General features: G+C 33.1%; 1 protein-coding gene and 1 long non-coding RNA gene across 2 annotated transcripts; one reads left to right on the forward strand and one right to left on the reverse strand.

Moving 5' to 3' along the window:
- The first annotated feature begins 4,218 nt into the window (after nt 1-4,218).
- Nucleotides 4,219-9,160, forward strand: LOC105161775 (serine/threonine-protein kinase D6PKL2). Its single transcript, XM_011079587.3, has 3 exons — nt 4,219-4,449; nt 5,145-7,194; nt 8,025-9,160. The coding sequence occupies exons 2-3, from the start codon at nt 5,321-5,323 to the stop codon at nt 8,869-8,871; spliced, it is 2,721 nt and encodes a 906-aa protein (XP_011077889.2). The 5' UTR covers nt 4,219-4,449; nt 5,145-5,320; the 3' UTR covers nt 8,872-9,160.
- A 3,535-nt stretch (nt 9,161-12,695) lies between these two features.
- Nucleotides 12,696-17,593, reverse strand: LOC105161776 (uncharacterized). Its single transcript, XR_847799.3, has 2 exons — nt 16,815-17,593; nt 12,696-12,896 (listed from the first exon to the last, which is right to left on the reverse strand). It is a non-coding gene; the product is annotated as an uncharacterized LOC105161776 (long non-coding RNA).
- Between the last annotated feature and the right edge of the window lie 608 nt (nt 17,594-18,201).

Genomic DNA, 18,201 nt, shown 5'->3' on the forward strand with positions numbered 1-18,201 from the left:
CTAGAATTTGATCAAACATAAATTCGGATCAAGTAATTTAATATTATTATATTATTCCTTCACTAATTGAATCGAGCCTAAGCCAAGCTTTAAAATTTATCAAATAATTTTTTTTTATTTAAGTTTATGTTGTTAAGATTAACAAATCGAGTTCAAATGAAATTTTACCAATCAATTTTAATTGAGTATTGAATAATTTAATTTATTTTTCAGTTTTAATGTATAGTCAAATTGAATTTCCAGTCACTCATTAATTTGAATGTAATATGTAACACCACCAAGAAACAATGAATATACTAAAGAACAAAATAATAATAAATAATTATCAACACGATGGTTCATAATCTTTTTTATATATATCAATATCATAAATTTGAAATTCATTGAAATTCATATTTCCATAAGTTTTAATAAAAAGGAGTGTTCATAATTGATGATTTGGGTTTCTATTGCGGGCCGCTAGCCCAATTACATACGGTCCAATAATCCTAAGGTCTAAAACTTGTTTCCCTTGGGCTGGACCAATTAATGATTTATTTTTTCTTTTGGAGGACTAATAATAATGATAAATAATTTTAATAATTTATCTTGATACACTTAGCAATACTTCTGTTCGATTAATGCATCAATATAATTAAATAATTTATTATGTGAGAATGTTAAATAAGAGGTAAAATTAAAATTTTATGTAATTTGTTTGCTAATATTATCATTTTTCGTAAAAAATAATTATTTGTAAACAGTGATTTTTCAAAGAGAATGTAAGTATAATTTTAGATTTTTTTAAAAAAAAATAAAATTCTATATTTTAAAAAATGGCGTAAGTGTAATTAATCCTAGAATGTAATGATATTTTTCTTGTCACTTTATTGGTAGTGTAAGCTTTCAATAACTAAACTGTCCTTTTTTAGGTACAATGATGCAACTCCTTTGCCAACTCTTCAAATATTTTTGTCCTCTATTTGCATTAGGGGACCCAATAATTTATGGCGTCAATAAGTGGAATCTAGTTAAATTATTATTGTTTGAATTTATTTGAATTATTATCGAACTACAAAAATTATATTTGAGTTTCATTAATAATTTAATTTTTTTAAATGTATATATATTTTTTTGGTAATTGAATCGAGTTTGAAATTTTACTGAACGAAAAAATTAAGATCGAGTTTAATTTGTTAAATTAGGGTATCGATATCAAACGAACTTCTATATGGAAAGAGACCAAACATCCCTTTTCCGGAATGCAACGATGGTTAAGAGATAGGTGCGAACTAAAGGCTATCGTATATGCCTTGACGAGTTCCTCTAGCCGCTAGCTTTCAGAATCGACCGCCCGGTGATGGCTCCATATCGAAAGTCGATACTTGATGGACTTTATTATGGATTAGCGGACGACAGAAGACCTAACTGTAAACCTATCATAAAATTAGAGTTAGTGAGATGTCCTTGGTTTTTAATTCGTATTATTAACTAATTTGAATGGTTTTTTTTTTTTTTTTTGTGTGTTAATACTTTGATGCCTCATGCTATATTATTTACAATAAAAGGTATAATTATATTTTGAAATGAAATAAAATAATAATTTATAATAATTGAAATAATATATAGTTAATTCATTTAAATATTGTGATTAATAATGCATGGACCACCTCGGAAGGGGACCATTTGAGTCTAGCTACTGAACTTAAGACTTACATAGCCTAAAAGTACACAGTACTCTGTCTTAAGCCCAAAAATCCCAAGTTCATGTCATTTTTCTTATATAGCAGCGTGTGTGGCATATTCAGATGTGTGCAGAATAGTTTAAATAAAAAAAGTTAAATAAATTAAAAAAATGAAATGAAAAAAAGATTTGAATTTGGGAGAGGGAAATGTAAAGTATAAAAGAATTGAGGTAAATGTGTGAATTAAAGAGAAACAAATGACTTAAAAAAAAAGGACTTTTTAAAATAAACGAAAGACGTATCACTGATAAAATAATTATATAAAATTACATATTAAACTTTATCGTCAACTAATATGGATCTTTTATCACACTTTTTATGTCACATATCAGACATTCATTAACAAGTTTTTTTTTTTAATTGAAAAAAATACTTATAGTTTAAAAGTGGGGCCGCATGCAAATATTTATTATTGGCACGTGCTCATTTTCAAATTAAAAAATATAATTAAATTAGATTACGATTTAAAAAATTGTATATAATCACACATGAATATTACTTCGGAACGAATATGTAATACAAGATTGTTACGACTTAATTTACTCACTCCAACCCCGAACAATGGGATGAAATTATAGTTTTAGTCCCCGAGGACAGGGGTTAACGCTTTTGGTCCTCTGTCTTATCGAATTCTCAAAATGATCCCAATATTGAAAAATTTCAACACATTTATCTCAGTCGATTTTTTTTTTAAAAAATTTTATATAGCAAAAGATTAAAAGTATTAGAACCCCTGTTCTATACGTAGTTTTGCCGGGAAGGGGGGACATAAGTGGAGAAGCTGCAGATTGGAAGTTAAACTTTTGTATTGAAATGGTAGTTGCAAGAAGAGCTCTTTTCTTGTCGAACTCTCAGTGAGTAGTGGTCCTGAGTGAGACAACATGGGCGTAGATCAAAATAAAGTCCCTCTTTTCCACTCCGCTAAAATTATGACCATCCCTCTATTGCCTTGTCTCTTTCACTTTTTCCCTATGCTGGATCAAAGTATTAGAACCTATGATTTCTTTTATTATAAAACATCAATTTTAGCAATGGATAAAGATTTGGTTAGCAATCTAGTCTCTCTGGTAGTCGTAGGTAAATGAGGGGGACCTCATTGATCATATTGTGTGAGTATGTTGTGAGCCTAATTTTCTTGCCCATAAGAATCATACCTATTAGCTGCATGTCATTGAATTTACATCAGAAATTTTAATAACAAAAACAAACATTTCCTATTACAATAATACAATAAATTAAAATTGATGATTTTGGATCAGTCCAAACATATATAGGTGATGCAGTTAATGACTCAATTCATGTTGTATTAGGGGAGATATTATCCCCTCTGATTTTATATGAGTTTAAATATTTTGTCATAAAGAGTTTAACTATTTTGTCATAAAATGACGACTAGCTGTAAGAGAAGGTTTTGAGATTTATGAATCACTTAAACTCTTCGTTTATAATTAATATGGAACTCTTATCAATATCGCAGATTATTTGTATAACTAAGAGATAATTACACTCCCTTTCTATGAAATTTGGTGTAATTATACGTAACCACCATGTGCTTTGGAAAATTACATATAGCACCCCTGAGGTTTGCTTCCATCTAACAAATAATCTCATTTGCTAGTCAAAATTCATTGAATTTGCCGATATTAACAAAAAAAATTAGAAAAAATCTATATTAACCCCTAATTGATTTATTACTGACTTATTGCAAGTCCAATAAATTTTTTTATGACCAAATTACTTTCATACATCTCCACGCGTTAATGCATATGAAGAGATATATTTTCACCATTATAAAGGTAGTTTAGTTCGAAAAATTGTTTGACTTTCAATAGTTCAGTAATCAGTCAATCGAGGTTAAATATTAATTTTCATTCAATTTTTTTGTTAATATCAACAAGTTTAGTGATTTTTGACTGATGGAAAGACTTATTTATTAGACGAAAATAAACTTCAGGAGTGTTAGCTGTAATTTTTCAAATTACAGAAAATTTATATGTAATTACAATAAATTTTACGTTTGGGAGTGTAATTATCTCTATGATTAATTATAAATGGACGGTTAGGCAAAGAGACAAATATGACATACGATGGGTTTTCGCTTGATTGATTTTAATGCATGCCAATTTGATTGATTTGAGAGGCGCTGCTGAGAAAGCCCTTTTCCTAAAAACCTCAAACGTTGCCAAGAAAGTGACATAAAGGGAGAGAAGCTGTAATTTTCACACACATCGGACTCGCAGATTTGGAAGTCGAAAAGATGTTTGGGTTGTAATTATCCATAAGCCCTCATTGCTCACCTTAATTAAAAATTACTACTAATCAGATGAGATTATGGGTAATAAATTATAAAGGTTTGTTGACGCAGCAGCAGATCTCTGTTGTTTAAAACAAGAGGAGGAAAGGAAACGTGATCATCACATGCAAATCCGAATCCAAAGGCATTGAAGTGGGGCCCCATTCGTACAAATCCAGTGGGGTTACCTTAACACAGTTTCTGTAATAAAAATTACACAGAAAAAGAGAAAAAATAATGACTGTAGAGAGAGAGAGAAAGAGAGTATTGATGTGAGAGAGACAGGAGAGTTTGGCATCTCTCTCTCTCCTCCCATCCTTGTCCGTCCACCGAATACTCCCTCCTGAGAATCAGAAAAGCCCACCACTCTCTTTTAGGGTTTTCAGCCTTTTATTTTTTTTTTTGAAAAACAACACGAAAATGAAAGTTGAGGTAAGTAGTAACTGTGAGTTTCTTGAATGTTTTTTGAGTTATTTTGTATGCAGTAGATCTTTGAATGCTTCGGAGGTACCTTAGTTTTTAATACATTATAATCTTAGCTGATCTCTCTGTCCGTTATTCTTTGATTTTTATATATTTTTTTTGAATGTATTTATAATCTCATGTCTTGCTCTATTCATACGGACTTCACTCGTGTGTAAATCCTTTGATCTTATCTTTTTTTTATTTTATTTTATTTTTAATTTTTGGGTTTCCATTTTCAGTTGAGCAAAATGGGAAGTGATTTTTGTCTTTCTAAGTTTGTAAATTGACAAGAAAATTTGGAATTTTAATGAACCCTCCTACCCTCTTCAAGCTGCCCTGTAATAGACTAGTTGATGGATGATGGAAGGATGTTGGCTCTTTTGTCATCGAGTTACTGTATGTTTGATAACTAGTGAAGTCACATTTTATCAGTTATTGGATCCCAGGATCTATTAATATGCAAAGATGATTGAAATTTGTGTAATTTTACTGTTTTATTGTAGATTGCAGCGCTGTATTTTTATTAGTCAAATAATGTTATTTCTATAAAGGCAGATATCTTTTCCTCTTTTTTATCTTGTTTACATGATGCTGAAAATGGATTTTCTGATGGTGAATATGTGTGGTTGTTTACTCATCTTCATCCTTGATTGGCATTGTAGGTAAAGGTGTTGAATATTTCGACAAGCGAAAGGAAATGGTAAAGCTTGTATTTGTGCCATATAATTCTACTTTAGGCTTTTTGAGAAATGAACCTGCACGATTCTCTGGTTACTAGTGTCTTTCCTCTGTGGTGCTGAAGTCGAGTGATTAATCACACGGCAAGTTGGTCCAAGTAATGGGTTCTTTTCGTGGGAATTGTGAGATACTTGAGGTAGAGGATGAACAGAGTAGAGCCCGATGGCCACAAGCATCCCAGCAAGTAAGAGGACAGGACGGAGAGCAGAAGCCTCCGATCTGGAAAAAAGGGTCCAACAACTATTTGGAAGATGATATCAACAGGCTTTTTGAAGCAGTCAATCTCAGAACATCCAAGAGTCTGGATCTCTCAGACTCGAGGAGGAATGCTTCAAAGAAGCCGATGCGGGCTACTGGTTCTCATTCACCTGTAATTGGATTTTCCGAGCCCGTCTCTCTGAAGCAGGCTTTGAGGGGCATGTGCATTTCTCAGGCAGCAGAGATGGCTGCCGTGAAACGGTTGTCGCTGCCAGCATCTCCTAGAATCTCAGAAGCTGGGAAAATCACTAATATGTATAGGTCTGTCGTAGTCGAAACTGGTTGCTCCCTAGTTGGAGGTGGAGAACAAAGGATAGAGATTTCTTTGGTGCCAGAAGAAAGCACCTCAAGTTCTTCTCGTACAGTGTCTCGGTTGGTTCAAGATTCTCTGGTGAAGTCACCAACCCAAAGTTCGAGCCCCTCTCCTACTTCCGGTGCTAAACCAGTTATAAACATCAAACATAGTTCCAAAGACTCGGGTCAGCCACCGGCTGAATGTAGTGATGTTGGATTATCTCTAGTAGAAGGAAATATAGCTACAAGTTCTACCAATATGCCATCTTCGCACCTTCAAGAGCCAAAGCATAATGAGATTGGACCTGCTTTAGAAGTTGATAAACAGTTGCTAGGAACAGGTCCAGAGGAAGAAGACTGCAGTTCAGTCTCTGCTCTGTCTCATAATAATGCTCGTGATAATTTTTCAAAGCAAGACAAGAAAAATTCTGGCTTCAACAAAGTAGCAAGTGTTCCAAGTAAGGATTCTGCCACTTCACTGAAAGTAGTAGACAATGCTGCCCCAAAGCTGAGACGAAAATCTAGGTTACAGACAGTATCTTCATCCAGTCTGGTAAAAGGCAACAGAGATGTGAGTTCAACAAGAAACACATATCGTGCAGTCAAACCAGTCATTAGAAACAAGAATCTCATCATAAAGAAATCAAAGAAGGTAGCCGCATCAACTGATGGAATTTCAGAAACATCTTTTGAAGTAAACAGTGGTCAGGACCACATCTCTGGGCAATTTATCTGCCAAAGGTGTCAGTGCTCTTTGAGGGATACAAGTAAGAATTCTGGCAAGGATCCCCCGGATACTGCTCGTGCTAAATTTTTGACAGTTAGTATGGATTCTGATGCAAGCAGATCAGATTCAATTCCAACTGGTTTCGTTAACCAAAATACTTCAGTTTTTAAAACAAACATGACCCCCAAATCCTGTGAGAAAGGAGATATCTCTCTGAGCTCAAAGAGCAGCATTTGTGATTTTAGCAGTAGCACCACTAGTTTCAGTGAAGAGAGCAATCTAAGTGGATCGACTTGCAGCAGTAGACCACACATGTCAAAGGACACAAGGTGGGAAGCAATCAACCATATAAGAAAACAATATGGTTTTCTTGGGCTTAGTCACTTTAATTTGTTGAAAAAACTTGGTTCTGGAGATATTGGTACAGTTTATCTTGCTGAACTGATAGGAACGAACAGCCCATTTGCGATAAAGGTAATGGATAATGAGTTCTTAGCAAGAAGGAAGAAGATGCCTAGGGCCCAAACTGAGAGAGAAATTCTCAGAATGCTGGACCACCCATTTCTCCCCACTCTTTATGCTCAGTTTACATCGGACAATTTATCATGTTTGGTAATGGAGTTTTGTCCTGGTGGAGATCTACATGTCCTCCGACAGAAGCAACCCGGCCGATATTTTCCTGAGCAGGCGGCAAGGTATAGAGTTTAAGGTCCATAGTGTGGGTACTTATATGCTTTGCGTCATGCAATACGAAAGGCAATGCATGTTTTGAAAATGCGACACAGGAATATAACAAAAATATGATAACGTATAAGGTTGTGGAAAGTGTCCACACTAGGCTTTTTATGCGTCTGAACATAACAAAATCGTGACTCTTAAGTTTTGTTGATTTGTGACATCCTGACTAACAGATAAGTTGTCTGATCAAGTTTTATGAATTTTGATGCTACAGAAACCTACAACTGGACTCGATGCTAAAAGTTATCATATAAATTAAGTTTTCTCGGTTTTAAAGTGTAAAAGTGAAAGCTATCTGGGATGACTTGGACTTCTACTAGTGATTTCCTTCAATTTCTGATAGCATGAGAATGCTCTTCTAATGAATCTATACTCAGTCTGGTTATGTTTATCATGTATGAGTATGTTATGCATGAAGTACCTTTTCTCTGGCCTGACAGAATGAAAATTCATCTAGCCTTTTACAGGTCAAGTTTAGTATTTATAATATATTCATCATGAATGTATCCTTATGTGAGTGTTCCTTTGAGACTTTTCTTCTGAACTCATTCCTTTTTGCTTTTTGTAAGGAGCTGAGTAACTGAATGCTTAGTTCTGTGGACAATGCTTTGTCCTGCTACTAGATAGCCTAGTTGTTAATAATATGTTAATTGTTAATTGATGATACTATGTGATATGAAATTAATCTAACCCAACATTTGAGGATAGCAGCATATCAGAAAAAGGTCAAAAAATTCATCATATGTTGACTGCTGTATTTTTAGCTCCTAACCTTTGGTTCTTGCAGATTCTACGTAGCTGAGGTCCTTCTTGCCCTCGAATATCTGCACATGCTCGGTATTGTGTACCGAGATCTTAAACCGGAGAACATTCTGGTACGTGAAGATGGTCATATCATGCTCACAGATTTTGACCTGTCACTAAGATGTTCCGTTAGCCCAACTCTCGTCAAATCATCTTCATCAGTAATGGAGCCACCTAGGGTCTCTGGTCCATGTGCCGGATCAAACTGCATTGATCCTTTCTGCACCGGACCTTCATGTAAGATGTCATGCTTTAGCCCTCGATTTTTACCTGCTGCAACAAGAGCAAGGAAGTTAAAAGCCGATGCTGTGGCCCAGGCAAGATCATTACCTCAGCTTGTAGCCGAGCCAACAGAGGCACGATCCAACTCCTTCGTTGGCACTCACGAGTACTTGGCTCCAGAGATCATTAAAGGAGAAGGCCACGGGAGTGCTGTTGATTGGTGGACACTGGGTGTTTTTCTTTACGAGCTTCTTTATGGGAAGACACCATTTAAAGGTGCTGGAAACGAAGAGACATTGGCAAATGTGGTCCTGCAGAACCTAAAATTTCCCAATGCCCCGATGGTTAGTTTTCAGGCTAGGGATCTCATTAGAGGCCTGTTAGTGAAGGAGCCTGAGAATCGGCTGGGAACAGAAACCGGAGCTGCTGAGATCAAAAGGCACCCGTTCTTTGAGGGCCTGAACTGGGCGCTGATACGCTGTGCCATTCCACCTCAGGTTCCAGAGTTCTACGACGTTGGAAATCCACAAGTAGCCTCTCTGGAGAAGGGGAAAAGGTTTCTGGACTATGGCGGCACTGGAGAGCACGTAGAGTTTGAGTTGTTCTAAAGGAAACATGTTTACTTGGGTAATGATGCTATCTGTGTCCGGTGAAGGTAATACTGATGTTTCTTTGCTCACCCTCACCTTCCATGTAATATATATCTAGCAAAAATTGTAGTGTTGAAGCAGAGATCTGTTACAAGGTATGGCACTGGATATTGCACATGACAGGGACAACAGGTTTAATACTAGGAATCAAAGGTTTCTCATTGCTTCAGTATAGAACATGTAAAACCATAAACTGAAAATGTTGTAATGACTACTCGTGGCAAGTGAGGTTAGGATTTATATTTGAGTTGCAGATTTTTTAAAATAAAATAAATAAATAATTTTTCATCACAATTATTTCCATTTTTTGGAGGGGAATAGAATTTTCTTGAACAAAAAAGCTATTAATTCTACTGTTAATTTCATTTATAGGTTCAGAAAAGAAGTAAAAGTAGAGTGCATAAAATAAAAAGTGAGGTCCCAACATCATTGCTCCCACAAAATTGGCTAAATGATTTAAATATAGTAAAATAAATAAATATTAAGGAAATACAGTAAAAAATTTTAGGCAAAACTGCAATTGGAAATCGCAGTTTTACCAAATTTACCCCTTGGGATTTTCAGAGAACCTCTATATCAAATACCGCTTCTATGAAAATCTAAAATTATATATATATATAAAAGATGTTAATTTTTAAATTATTTCTATATATTTTAATTTAATATATCCATTAAAATTTAAAAGTGTGTGCGCGCTTCGTTTGTCCTTCATAATCTTATTTGGATGTCACAAATTAAGAGAATATAAGTTTAGCAAGATTCAAAAAAATTCTGTAACATTATCTAATTAATGCTATATACATATATTCAAGATTCCAAGTCTACTACCCGGAGAATTTTGTAAATTACCACATGCTTCTATATCCGCCTTCCGATTGGATTGAAATTAAGAATCAGGATTCGGTGATTTTTGTCCTATTTTCGAAATTATTAACTATAATATACTTTTTAATGTGCTTGTGATTTGAGAATGGGGAAAAGTTAGGAAAATACACGCCTGATACATTCCAAGTTTTTTTTTCTAGAGAGAAGTTTTTTTGTATGGGTGTAGGTTTGTGTCTTGTTATTTCAATGAATAGCGTGTCCGAAAGTAATTTGCTCGTCTTCTCACTGCTCAAATCACCACAACATCACTTTACTATAAAATAATTTTCATAATAAACTGTTACTATAAGCTAGCTAGCTTGTGCTACGTTAATTATACACATAAACATACATACATATATATATATATATCTAATTTTATATGAAAAATCAATCTAGATTTCCAATTAATTGGATGGATAAAATTAATATTTGCTGGGATAAATACTTTGAAATTAATATATGAAATACACCCAATATTTATACATAAAATAAAATATAATTTACACCTCTTACTCTATGTTTATTTAGATAAATCACTCATTTTTTTAAAAAAATTATATACACACCCACTAAAAATATCAACGCAGTTTATAAAAGCTATCCATACTTTTTGAAAAATTACACATACCCCAAAAAAAAAGAACATATGCTATTTTGTTGATTCTGTAATTATACAAAAAAATAAAAGTCATTTGTGTACATTATCCGTAATATAAAAGACAAAATAGAAATAAGTGCTATTTGTGATAGTAAATAGTAAGGGTTTAATGCAATTCAACTCATTATGATTTTGTGAATGAGCAAATTATCCCTTTATAAAAAATAATAGGAGGTAAATTTCTTCATTTTTTAAATTGCGGGGAGTAAATTGTTATATTTCTTTTTTATATAAAATAATTCATTTATTTATAATATCATAAGAGAATTACTTGTATTTTTCCCTTAATAGTTATCGAGGATTGATATATTGTAATGCATTTAATGGGAATTAATATTTCTAGTCTAAACACATCAATCTCATGTTAATAATTACTTCATCCATTTTTCTCCATAGCATCAAAAGATTAAAAATAAAAAATAAAAAATAAAAAAAGGAGATATCAACCAATCAATCACAATCGCGACTATCCAAATTCATGAAGAAGTGTACTAACTCATTAATCTAGTTTTTCCCTTTTTTGCCGAAAGGGTTGATGAATGTGAAAGTATCATGGGCTAGGGACAGCAGTATAATTAATGAAAGCGGAAAGCGGAGAGAAAATTAATTGGAAAACAGTAGTGCTGATGACTGATGAGGATGAAAGGGATCGATCCATAACGAAGACATGCACGAGAAAGAATAATGAATACTCTATCCATTATTGAAACCCCTACAGCAAACCTACCTTTTCATCCGGACGCCATTATATTGATCTACCAATGCCGGCGAGAAATCAATCAAAATCGGCTGCGCCACCTATGGCGCCCTACTCTTCCTCTAAATAATGCTCCGCCTACTGCTGTATTATGGAGTACGGATTTGATTTTACCCCAATTGAAAACCTAGAGATTCCTATTTTCTACACCAATTGTATTTATAAGTAGTATAGTTAGGGATTTTACTTGCTTCTTTTTCGATTTCGATAGAAAAATAATGAATCTGCAGAAGGAGAGGAAGGTTTCCAAGGATAGAGGAGTGGTGACTTACGAGGAGTGCCGGAAAAATCATGCGGCTAGCATCGGGAAGTACGCGGTGGATGGGTGCTGCGAGTTCATGCCGGCGGGAGAAGAGGGGAGCAGCGCCGCCTTGAGGTGCGCCGCGTGCAGCTGTCATCGGAATTTCCACAAGAAGGTGGTGCGCCAAATCGAAGGCTTTTGCCACTACTGCTTCTCCAAACCCTCCACTCCCAAGTAGTTTCAATTTCCCTCAAGTACCAAATAATCGCGATTGCACAAATTCAATCGAGGAGAATTTTGTTTCTTTTTTGTTTCCTTTGATCGGTGAATTGTATGTTTTTGGGATGAATGTTGCATTTTTGGGGGAGCTGCGAATTAGAGGAATGCATTTCTGATTAATAATTATTTACATATCTGCATGGCAGGAAATCATGTACAACTGGGGCGGAAAACGAACTCCAATGTTGTTCCATACTTTATTTAATCTTTTTTTTTTTTTGGCATTAGTTATACTTACATGTAAAAATACAAAATTATAATTTTTTTAAAAAAAAATCAAAATGATATGAAATTCACAATTTACACATGACCTTCTTTCATTAAAGTTTATATTAACATCAGCCAAAAAATATATATATAAAATTTTAATTTATCCATCATTTAACATTCTTATATAATAATTTTTTACTTATATGCCGACCGTTTGACATGAAGAACAAAGTGCTTGAAGCAATACTACTAAACAAGAAAATTTAGTTATAGCTCCCTTTTAATTAACATTAAACGTGGGATTTTTTATATCAACTAATAACATAATCATCACTTTTCCCTTTGGAGATACCGAAGTAAATATCGATTAATCAAGTCGACTTCGCCAAGTTCTTTTGCTTTTGAATTGGTAAAGGAAAAAAAAAATGAAGGACATAGTTGAAAGCACCATTCATGGCCTGCTTATCTTGTGTTCGAAAGCTGTCATTTGTCGTGACTGTTGAGTTGTTGATGCAGTCTAAAACACATCAATTTCATATGCATCAGAGTATAATTCCATTCCTTCACCCATAAGTAACCAAACCAAGCCACCTCATTTTTGCCTCGAATATTCATCAAAGAAAAGAGAAAGAGTTGTTCTGATTTTGCTTGTGATAAGTTAAAAGATTATGTTTTTAGGGCTTCTGAATTTAATGTTTGATTATGACGTTTGAGGTACCACGAGTTGGATTGCGAAGGCTTAATTATGACTTATGAAATTAGGTAACATCTCTTGGAAGAAAATTTTCATTTCATTTTACAACAAAGTATACAAATTTACAGAGAATGCTAAAGCTCCCTTGAACAAAGTATTCTAATTTACAACAACATATCTTAACATTAGATAGTTGCAAACGTCCTTCAACTCGTCTCACGGAATGATAAATTCTTCTCTTGTGTTAAAACATCTTCAACTTCAATTTAATGTCAGCCTGAAAAAAACAAAAGGAAAAGAATGAGAAACATGCAACCAGTCTATACTTGTCAATTAAAGGTTGAGGGACTATGAGTCTATCATTGATTTGCCATGTGTGCTTATTTAAATAACCTCGTCTTCCTAAGAGTTGTGTGGGACATCTAAGGTTTATGTAAGAAATTTAAACACTCTACTAAACACACCGACTAAGATAATGTACTTTAACACCATTTAGAACCAAATGGCAACCTACATATCGATCCATTTCTCTCTCTCCCTCTTCTTCTATCTTAAAAAGTATTCTATGTTCCTATGCGTTCCCTCTCTATCAACTTCTCCTATGTCTGAAAATCCAAAAAGTTGAAAAACCATTGTGTTCTTTTTTTGTGCACTTCAAAACTAAAAGTCTACTATAATTTCTATAAAAGCCACGTTCTCACTATTTTAATTTGAAAAGAACAAGTATATAAATTTTTTAAGCCACCAAGAATATGATGGATGCAAAATAGTTAAGAATGCCTGAATTGGAGAACAATTCTCCACCTTTTCGCAGATTTATTCCCAATTTATTCATTGAGTTGGGTTTTGTTTCAAGGTTTGCTTTTTAGAACTTTTCAATGTCATATATCTAAAATTTTGTACAAATTTTGCAGACCACCATATTTTGTCATGTTATTCACATCCGACTTTTGCAAGTGTATCATAGTAAAATTTGTCGGGAAATCATTATTATACAAAACACAACTTAGTTTATTTGTGAACTTCATTAATAAAACATCAAATGCCAAAATATTGACGGTTGTCTACATGCCAATTTGATTTATTTATTCCTAAATACATGTGCATTTGAATTGATAAATATCATAATTAATACACACCTTTTTAAAAGTGCTCTCAACAACTTAAAAAACATTTAAATCAATCATCAAAACACGTGGAATTCATCAATTTATAGAGAAAAAGGTCCGGTGAAGTGCTTTTTTAAAAATTATAAAAGCTATTTTGTTGAAAATTATAAAAACCATTTTGTTATCAAAGCAAAAATGAATTGGGCTTTTTTAGGATTTCTAAAGCATTTATCTAAAAACATTCATCATAAGCTACTAAAAACTATCTAGATAAAAAAAAAATTTGTGCACCACAAGCTGATTTGAGAAGAAAATAGTTGAAAAGAATATTAATTCATAAGCAACTCCATGCATGTGCAAGTGAAAAACTTGTTGAATTAGAAGAGAAAGAAAAAAGTGAAATACTTGTGGTAAGTACATGTTTTAGAAATGAAAGCATTTGATAAGAAAAACAAATTTGTTAATAAGTTTCTGAAAACAAAATCATAGTATTTACCAGGTCTAAGATTATCTATTTGCCAAATCTGTGTGTTCCTAGAAAATCATTCCTCAAATTTGTGGATTATATAATATTGAACAAAGAGTTATCAAATCCCATTAAAAGAAAATAAAAGTGGCATGTAGACGATCGTCCTATATTTTGGCATAATGTTCCATTATCAAAGTTCACAAATAAATAGTTTATGATTGTATAATAAAGAGTTTCTCACAAATTTTTCTACAATACACCTGCAAAAGTGAAGATGTCAAGAACATGACAACATGATTTTCTGCACATCCATACAAAATGATAAATAAACAACATCAAAAAATTCTAAAACAAGCCCACGAAGAGAACCCCACAAAATGAATAAACCAAAAGTAAATCTTCAAAAAGAATGAAGTTTTATTCTTCATATTGGCATTCAACACTACACATGCATCCTTCGGATTCTTAGCAACATAAAAAATCCATATTCCCGTTTCTTCCAAATTACAATAGTGATAACAAGGACATTTCACAGAAATCACGGCAGGGCTTTAGGTTTTGAAGTTTACAAATTGTAAACACAATGGATTCAACATTTTTTGATTTTCAAATGTGGGAGAAGAATCAACAGAGTAGAATGGAAAGGAACATAGATCACTTTTCAGATAGAAAAACAAATCGAGAGGAAACTATTGATACGGCGGTTGCCATTAGGCTTTAAATGTTGTCAAAATGCATTATAATAGCAACCAATGTGTATTTTAGTTGAGTGCTTAAATTTTCTACTTAACCCTTTTGAATTCCACACAATTCATAAGAATCTGAGATTACTTTAGTTCGCACAAAATTGACAAACCAAAATCAGGCTCAAGCCCTCAATCTTCCAACAAACGAGTATAGATCACCTACACTAATCAAATAATTTGATACCATAAGTGCTTGTTATCTATATATCAAAATAAAATGGTTGTTATACATACAACTGAAAAATAATTTCTCAAGTAAATTGATACCATTTTATAATTGTATGCTATATGTGTTATGGGCAAACAAAATCAGATATTGCCTCCATATCCTAAAATATGGATTAAGACAGAATTGTAAAAGAAACTAGGATATGAGAAAAGAACATAGATAATCATTGGGTGCGACTTAAACCTTAGCTCATAGAATACTCCAATTAAAGGGCATAACCAATTAGCAATGATACTTCATAAACAATAAACTTTGTAGATCCAGGGGCATAAGAGACATAGCAAAAATAGATTATAACCAAGAAAGTTTTTTAGATGCAGACATAAGCAACAGCGAAAATACTTCATATTCAAGAAAAACATTTCCCAAATGCGCTTAAGAAAGAATACTGCTGATCGATTCGCAAGCTTCTATTGATTTAAAAAAGTTATTATACTCGAGCTAAAATAGAAGTAAAAGAGAGTGGCTGGATGGCACTTACATTACAGTGAAAGCACAATATATGTATATATATATATATATATTAAGATAGGAGAGAGTCGAATCTACTTGGTAATATGGATAATAATAGGAAAATAAAAGGTTACTTATGGCTCCAAAAATGGACCCGGAGTCACTGATCAAAGTCAAGATATCACAACATGAGTTTCCATTAGCTTCAAACAATAGTCTCACTCTAGATTATGTTAGACCACCAACATGGTATAACCAATAACATCAGTATATTTGCTTGTAACAAGTGATTTATAGACAACAAAGCCAAATTAATTAGAACTAAAGTCCATATGAACCAAGGACAACCAGTTCAAATAATTTGAGAAAATACCACTAAGCTCTAACAGAAAAAGAAAATCACTGTACCATTATAATCAGAGGTAAATATAGAACTATTAAGAACTTAATTGACACACAAAGGTAGACATGCAACTATTATACATAAAACAATCATATTTTGCTGAAACTTAACTTTCTTTCCTATCCCAATCCAGGGGGATCGGAAATTCAAGCCAACCCATACCATCAATTTCAATAAAGAGCAAGAGTCGAGTATTATGAATTCAGGTGAATATGCTTAGCATTAAGAATAAGAGAAAAATATAATTAAGATAAGAATATTAGTAACCTTGGCATACAATGAAACAGTCATCATCTTCATGCAGAACTCCAAAGATAAGAGGTGCTGAAAACTATAAAAATGACAAAAACTATTGAAGTTACACAAACAAATTAACAATGAAATGACGTCCAGAAATTATATCTCATACCAAATGTGATGAACTATGTAAACCATAACCAGTAAGCAGAGCATCCAATAGAGAAAGAAGAAGATCAGTACCTAACTTGTTCTCTGTTTTTGAATATAGTGACAAAAACATGTTCTGTGAAGTGTGCTTTTGTTTTCCAGTTTCTTTTAGTAGTTTAGCAATTTGTTAGTTAAGTTAGTTGGGGTTTGCCTTTAAATATTTTTCACTCTCTTCTTCTTCTTAGTTGTAACAGTTTTGATTCGCTGCAATGCATCTTTCTTTTCCTTGCTTTACTTTCAATTTCTTGATTTGTAACAAAACGCCTCGTAAACATGCAACATTTCTATCTACATCAAGAAAAATTCAAAAATCTTGGAAGGAAAATTAGGAACACAAACCTCCAGAATGCTAGAAGATAGTCTCCAACAGTCTTGTCGACAAAAGCACTACCTTAGTGGATTTTCCAAGATTCAAGGTGTCCTCAAGAAACAAGATAAAAAAAAGGAAAAAGAACAAGAAAGGGAAAAAGAATCGGTTAACTCCTCAAGAAAACATGAGAAAAAGAACAATACAAGAAAGAACAAAAAGAACCGGGTAACTAATCATACCAAGAAACCATGCGACAAAAAAAGTTCATAAATTCAGTAATCAAATTGTACTGCTCCAAGATTCACTTGTTCCCTATACTATATCAAGAATCAAACCCTATTTCAAGAAAATTGAAAACAAGAAATTGGGTAGAAATACAATACCTCTTTAACCTCCAAGAAGTGAGGAGTATAAGAAATGCAAAGCCTAATAATTGTGGAATCTTCATGCACAACATCAAGAAAAGAAGTGCTGAAAACAACAAGGGCTGTGCATGCAATCAACAGATCATTTTTTAGAAACTCCCTTCGACACACTTGAGAATTTCACCGCCCTTGATTTTCTTCTATTTCTTGAAAATCTCGGCCCTTGAGTGGGGTTGATTTCCGATTGAATTCTTCTTCCATGGACATTGGACATTGACGGAGACTATGTGGAGAGGGAAAGAAGCAAGGGAAGAACAAATAGAGAAGAGAAGAGACTCTGGTTGTTAATCCCTCACAGTACGCGCTCCTTTTTATATGGACTACAAAAAAGTGCTACTATAAATGCGCGACTTCTGCAAAAGCATCCTTTTTCTTGTTTTTGAAAATGCAACTTCAATCCTCCAGACTCCCCTTGCTGAATTCGCGGGATAAATATAAGTTACCAATTATGTCATATTGAATTTTCTTCATAATTTTTTTTAATATTATAAGTAATCAAAACTTAATAATATTAATCGGCGTTGCTTAATGATATTTACGTAGTTTCTAAATATGTTAATTAAATTGTCTATCTCTCTCTTTAACTTCCCATATTTCATTTTTCTCAACTTTCACATCTCTTTTCTCTTCCCTCATTTTTCGTACTTTTTAATATTTTATTAATTTAATTACTATATTTTTAAAATAATAATATATATTTTTAAAAAAATTTAAATTAATTGTGCGCACAAATGTGAGTGTGCCATATATACTCGTTGGTTCGAAAAGCTGATAATTCATTGTTGCATTGATGGAGGACGTTGATAGTACTGAATTGTCTTTTTTAATACAATGTGTTGATTTATATATTTTATTTTTATTTATAATATATTTCAAAATATAAAAAGTTATTAAATATATGCACTTCGAGATCACGTGTTACTGCGACTAATCTTTTATAACGTAATCAATTGTTAGTTGAGTTAGCAATACTTCTTATCAATTTACTAGG

Source organism: Sesamum indicum, linkage group LG5 (genome assembly GCF_026168435.1).
Source record: "Sesamum indicum cultivar Baizhima isolate 11 linkage group LG5, ASM2616843v1, whole genome shotgun sequence".
Taxonomy (NCBI): domain Eukaryota; kingdom Viridiplantae; phylum Streptophyta; class Magnoliopsida; order Lamiales; family Pedaliaceae; genus Sesamum; species Sesamum indicum.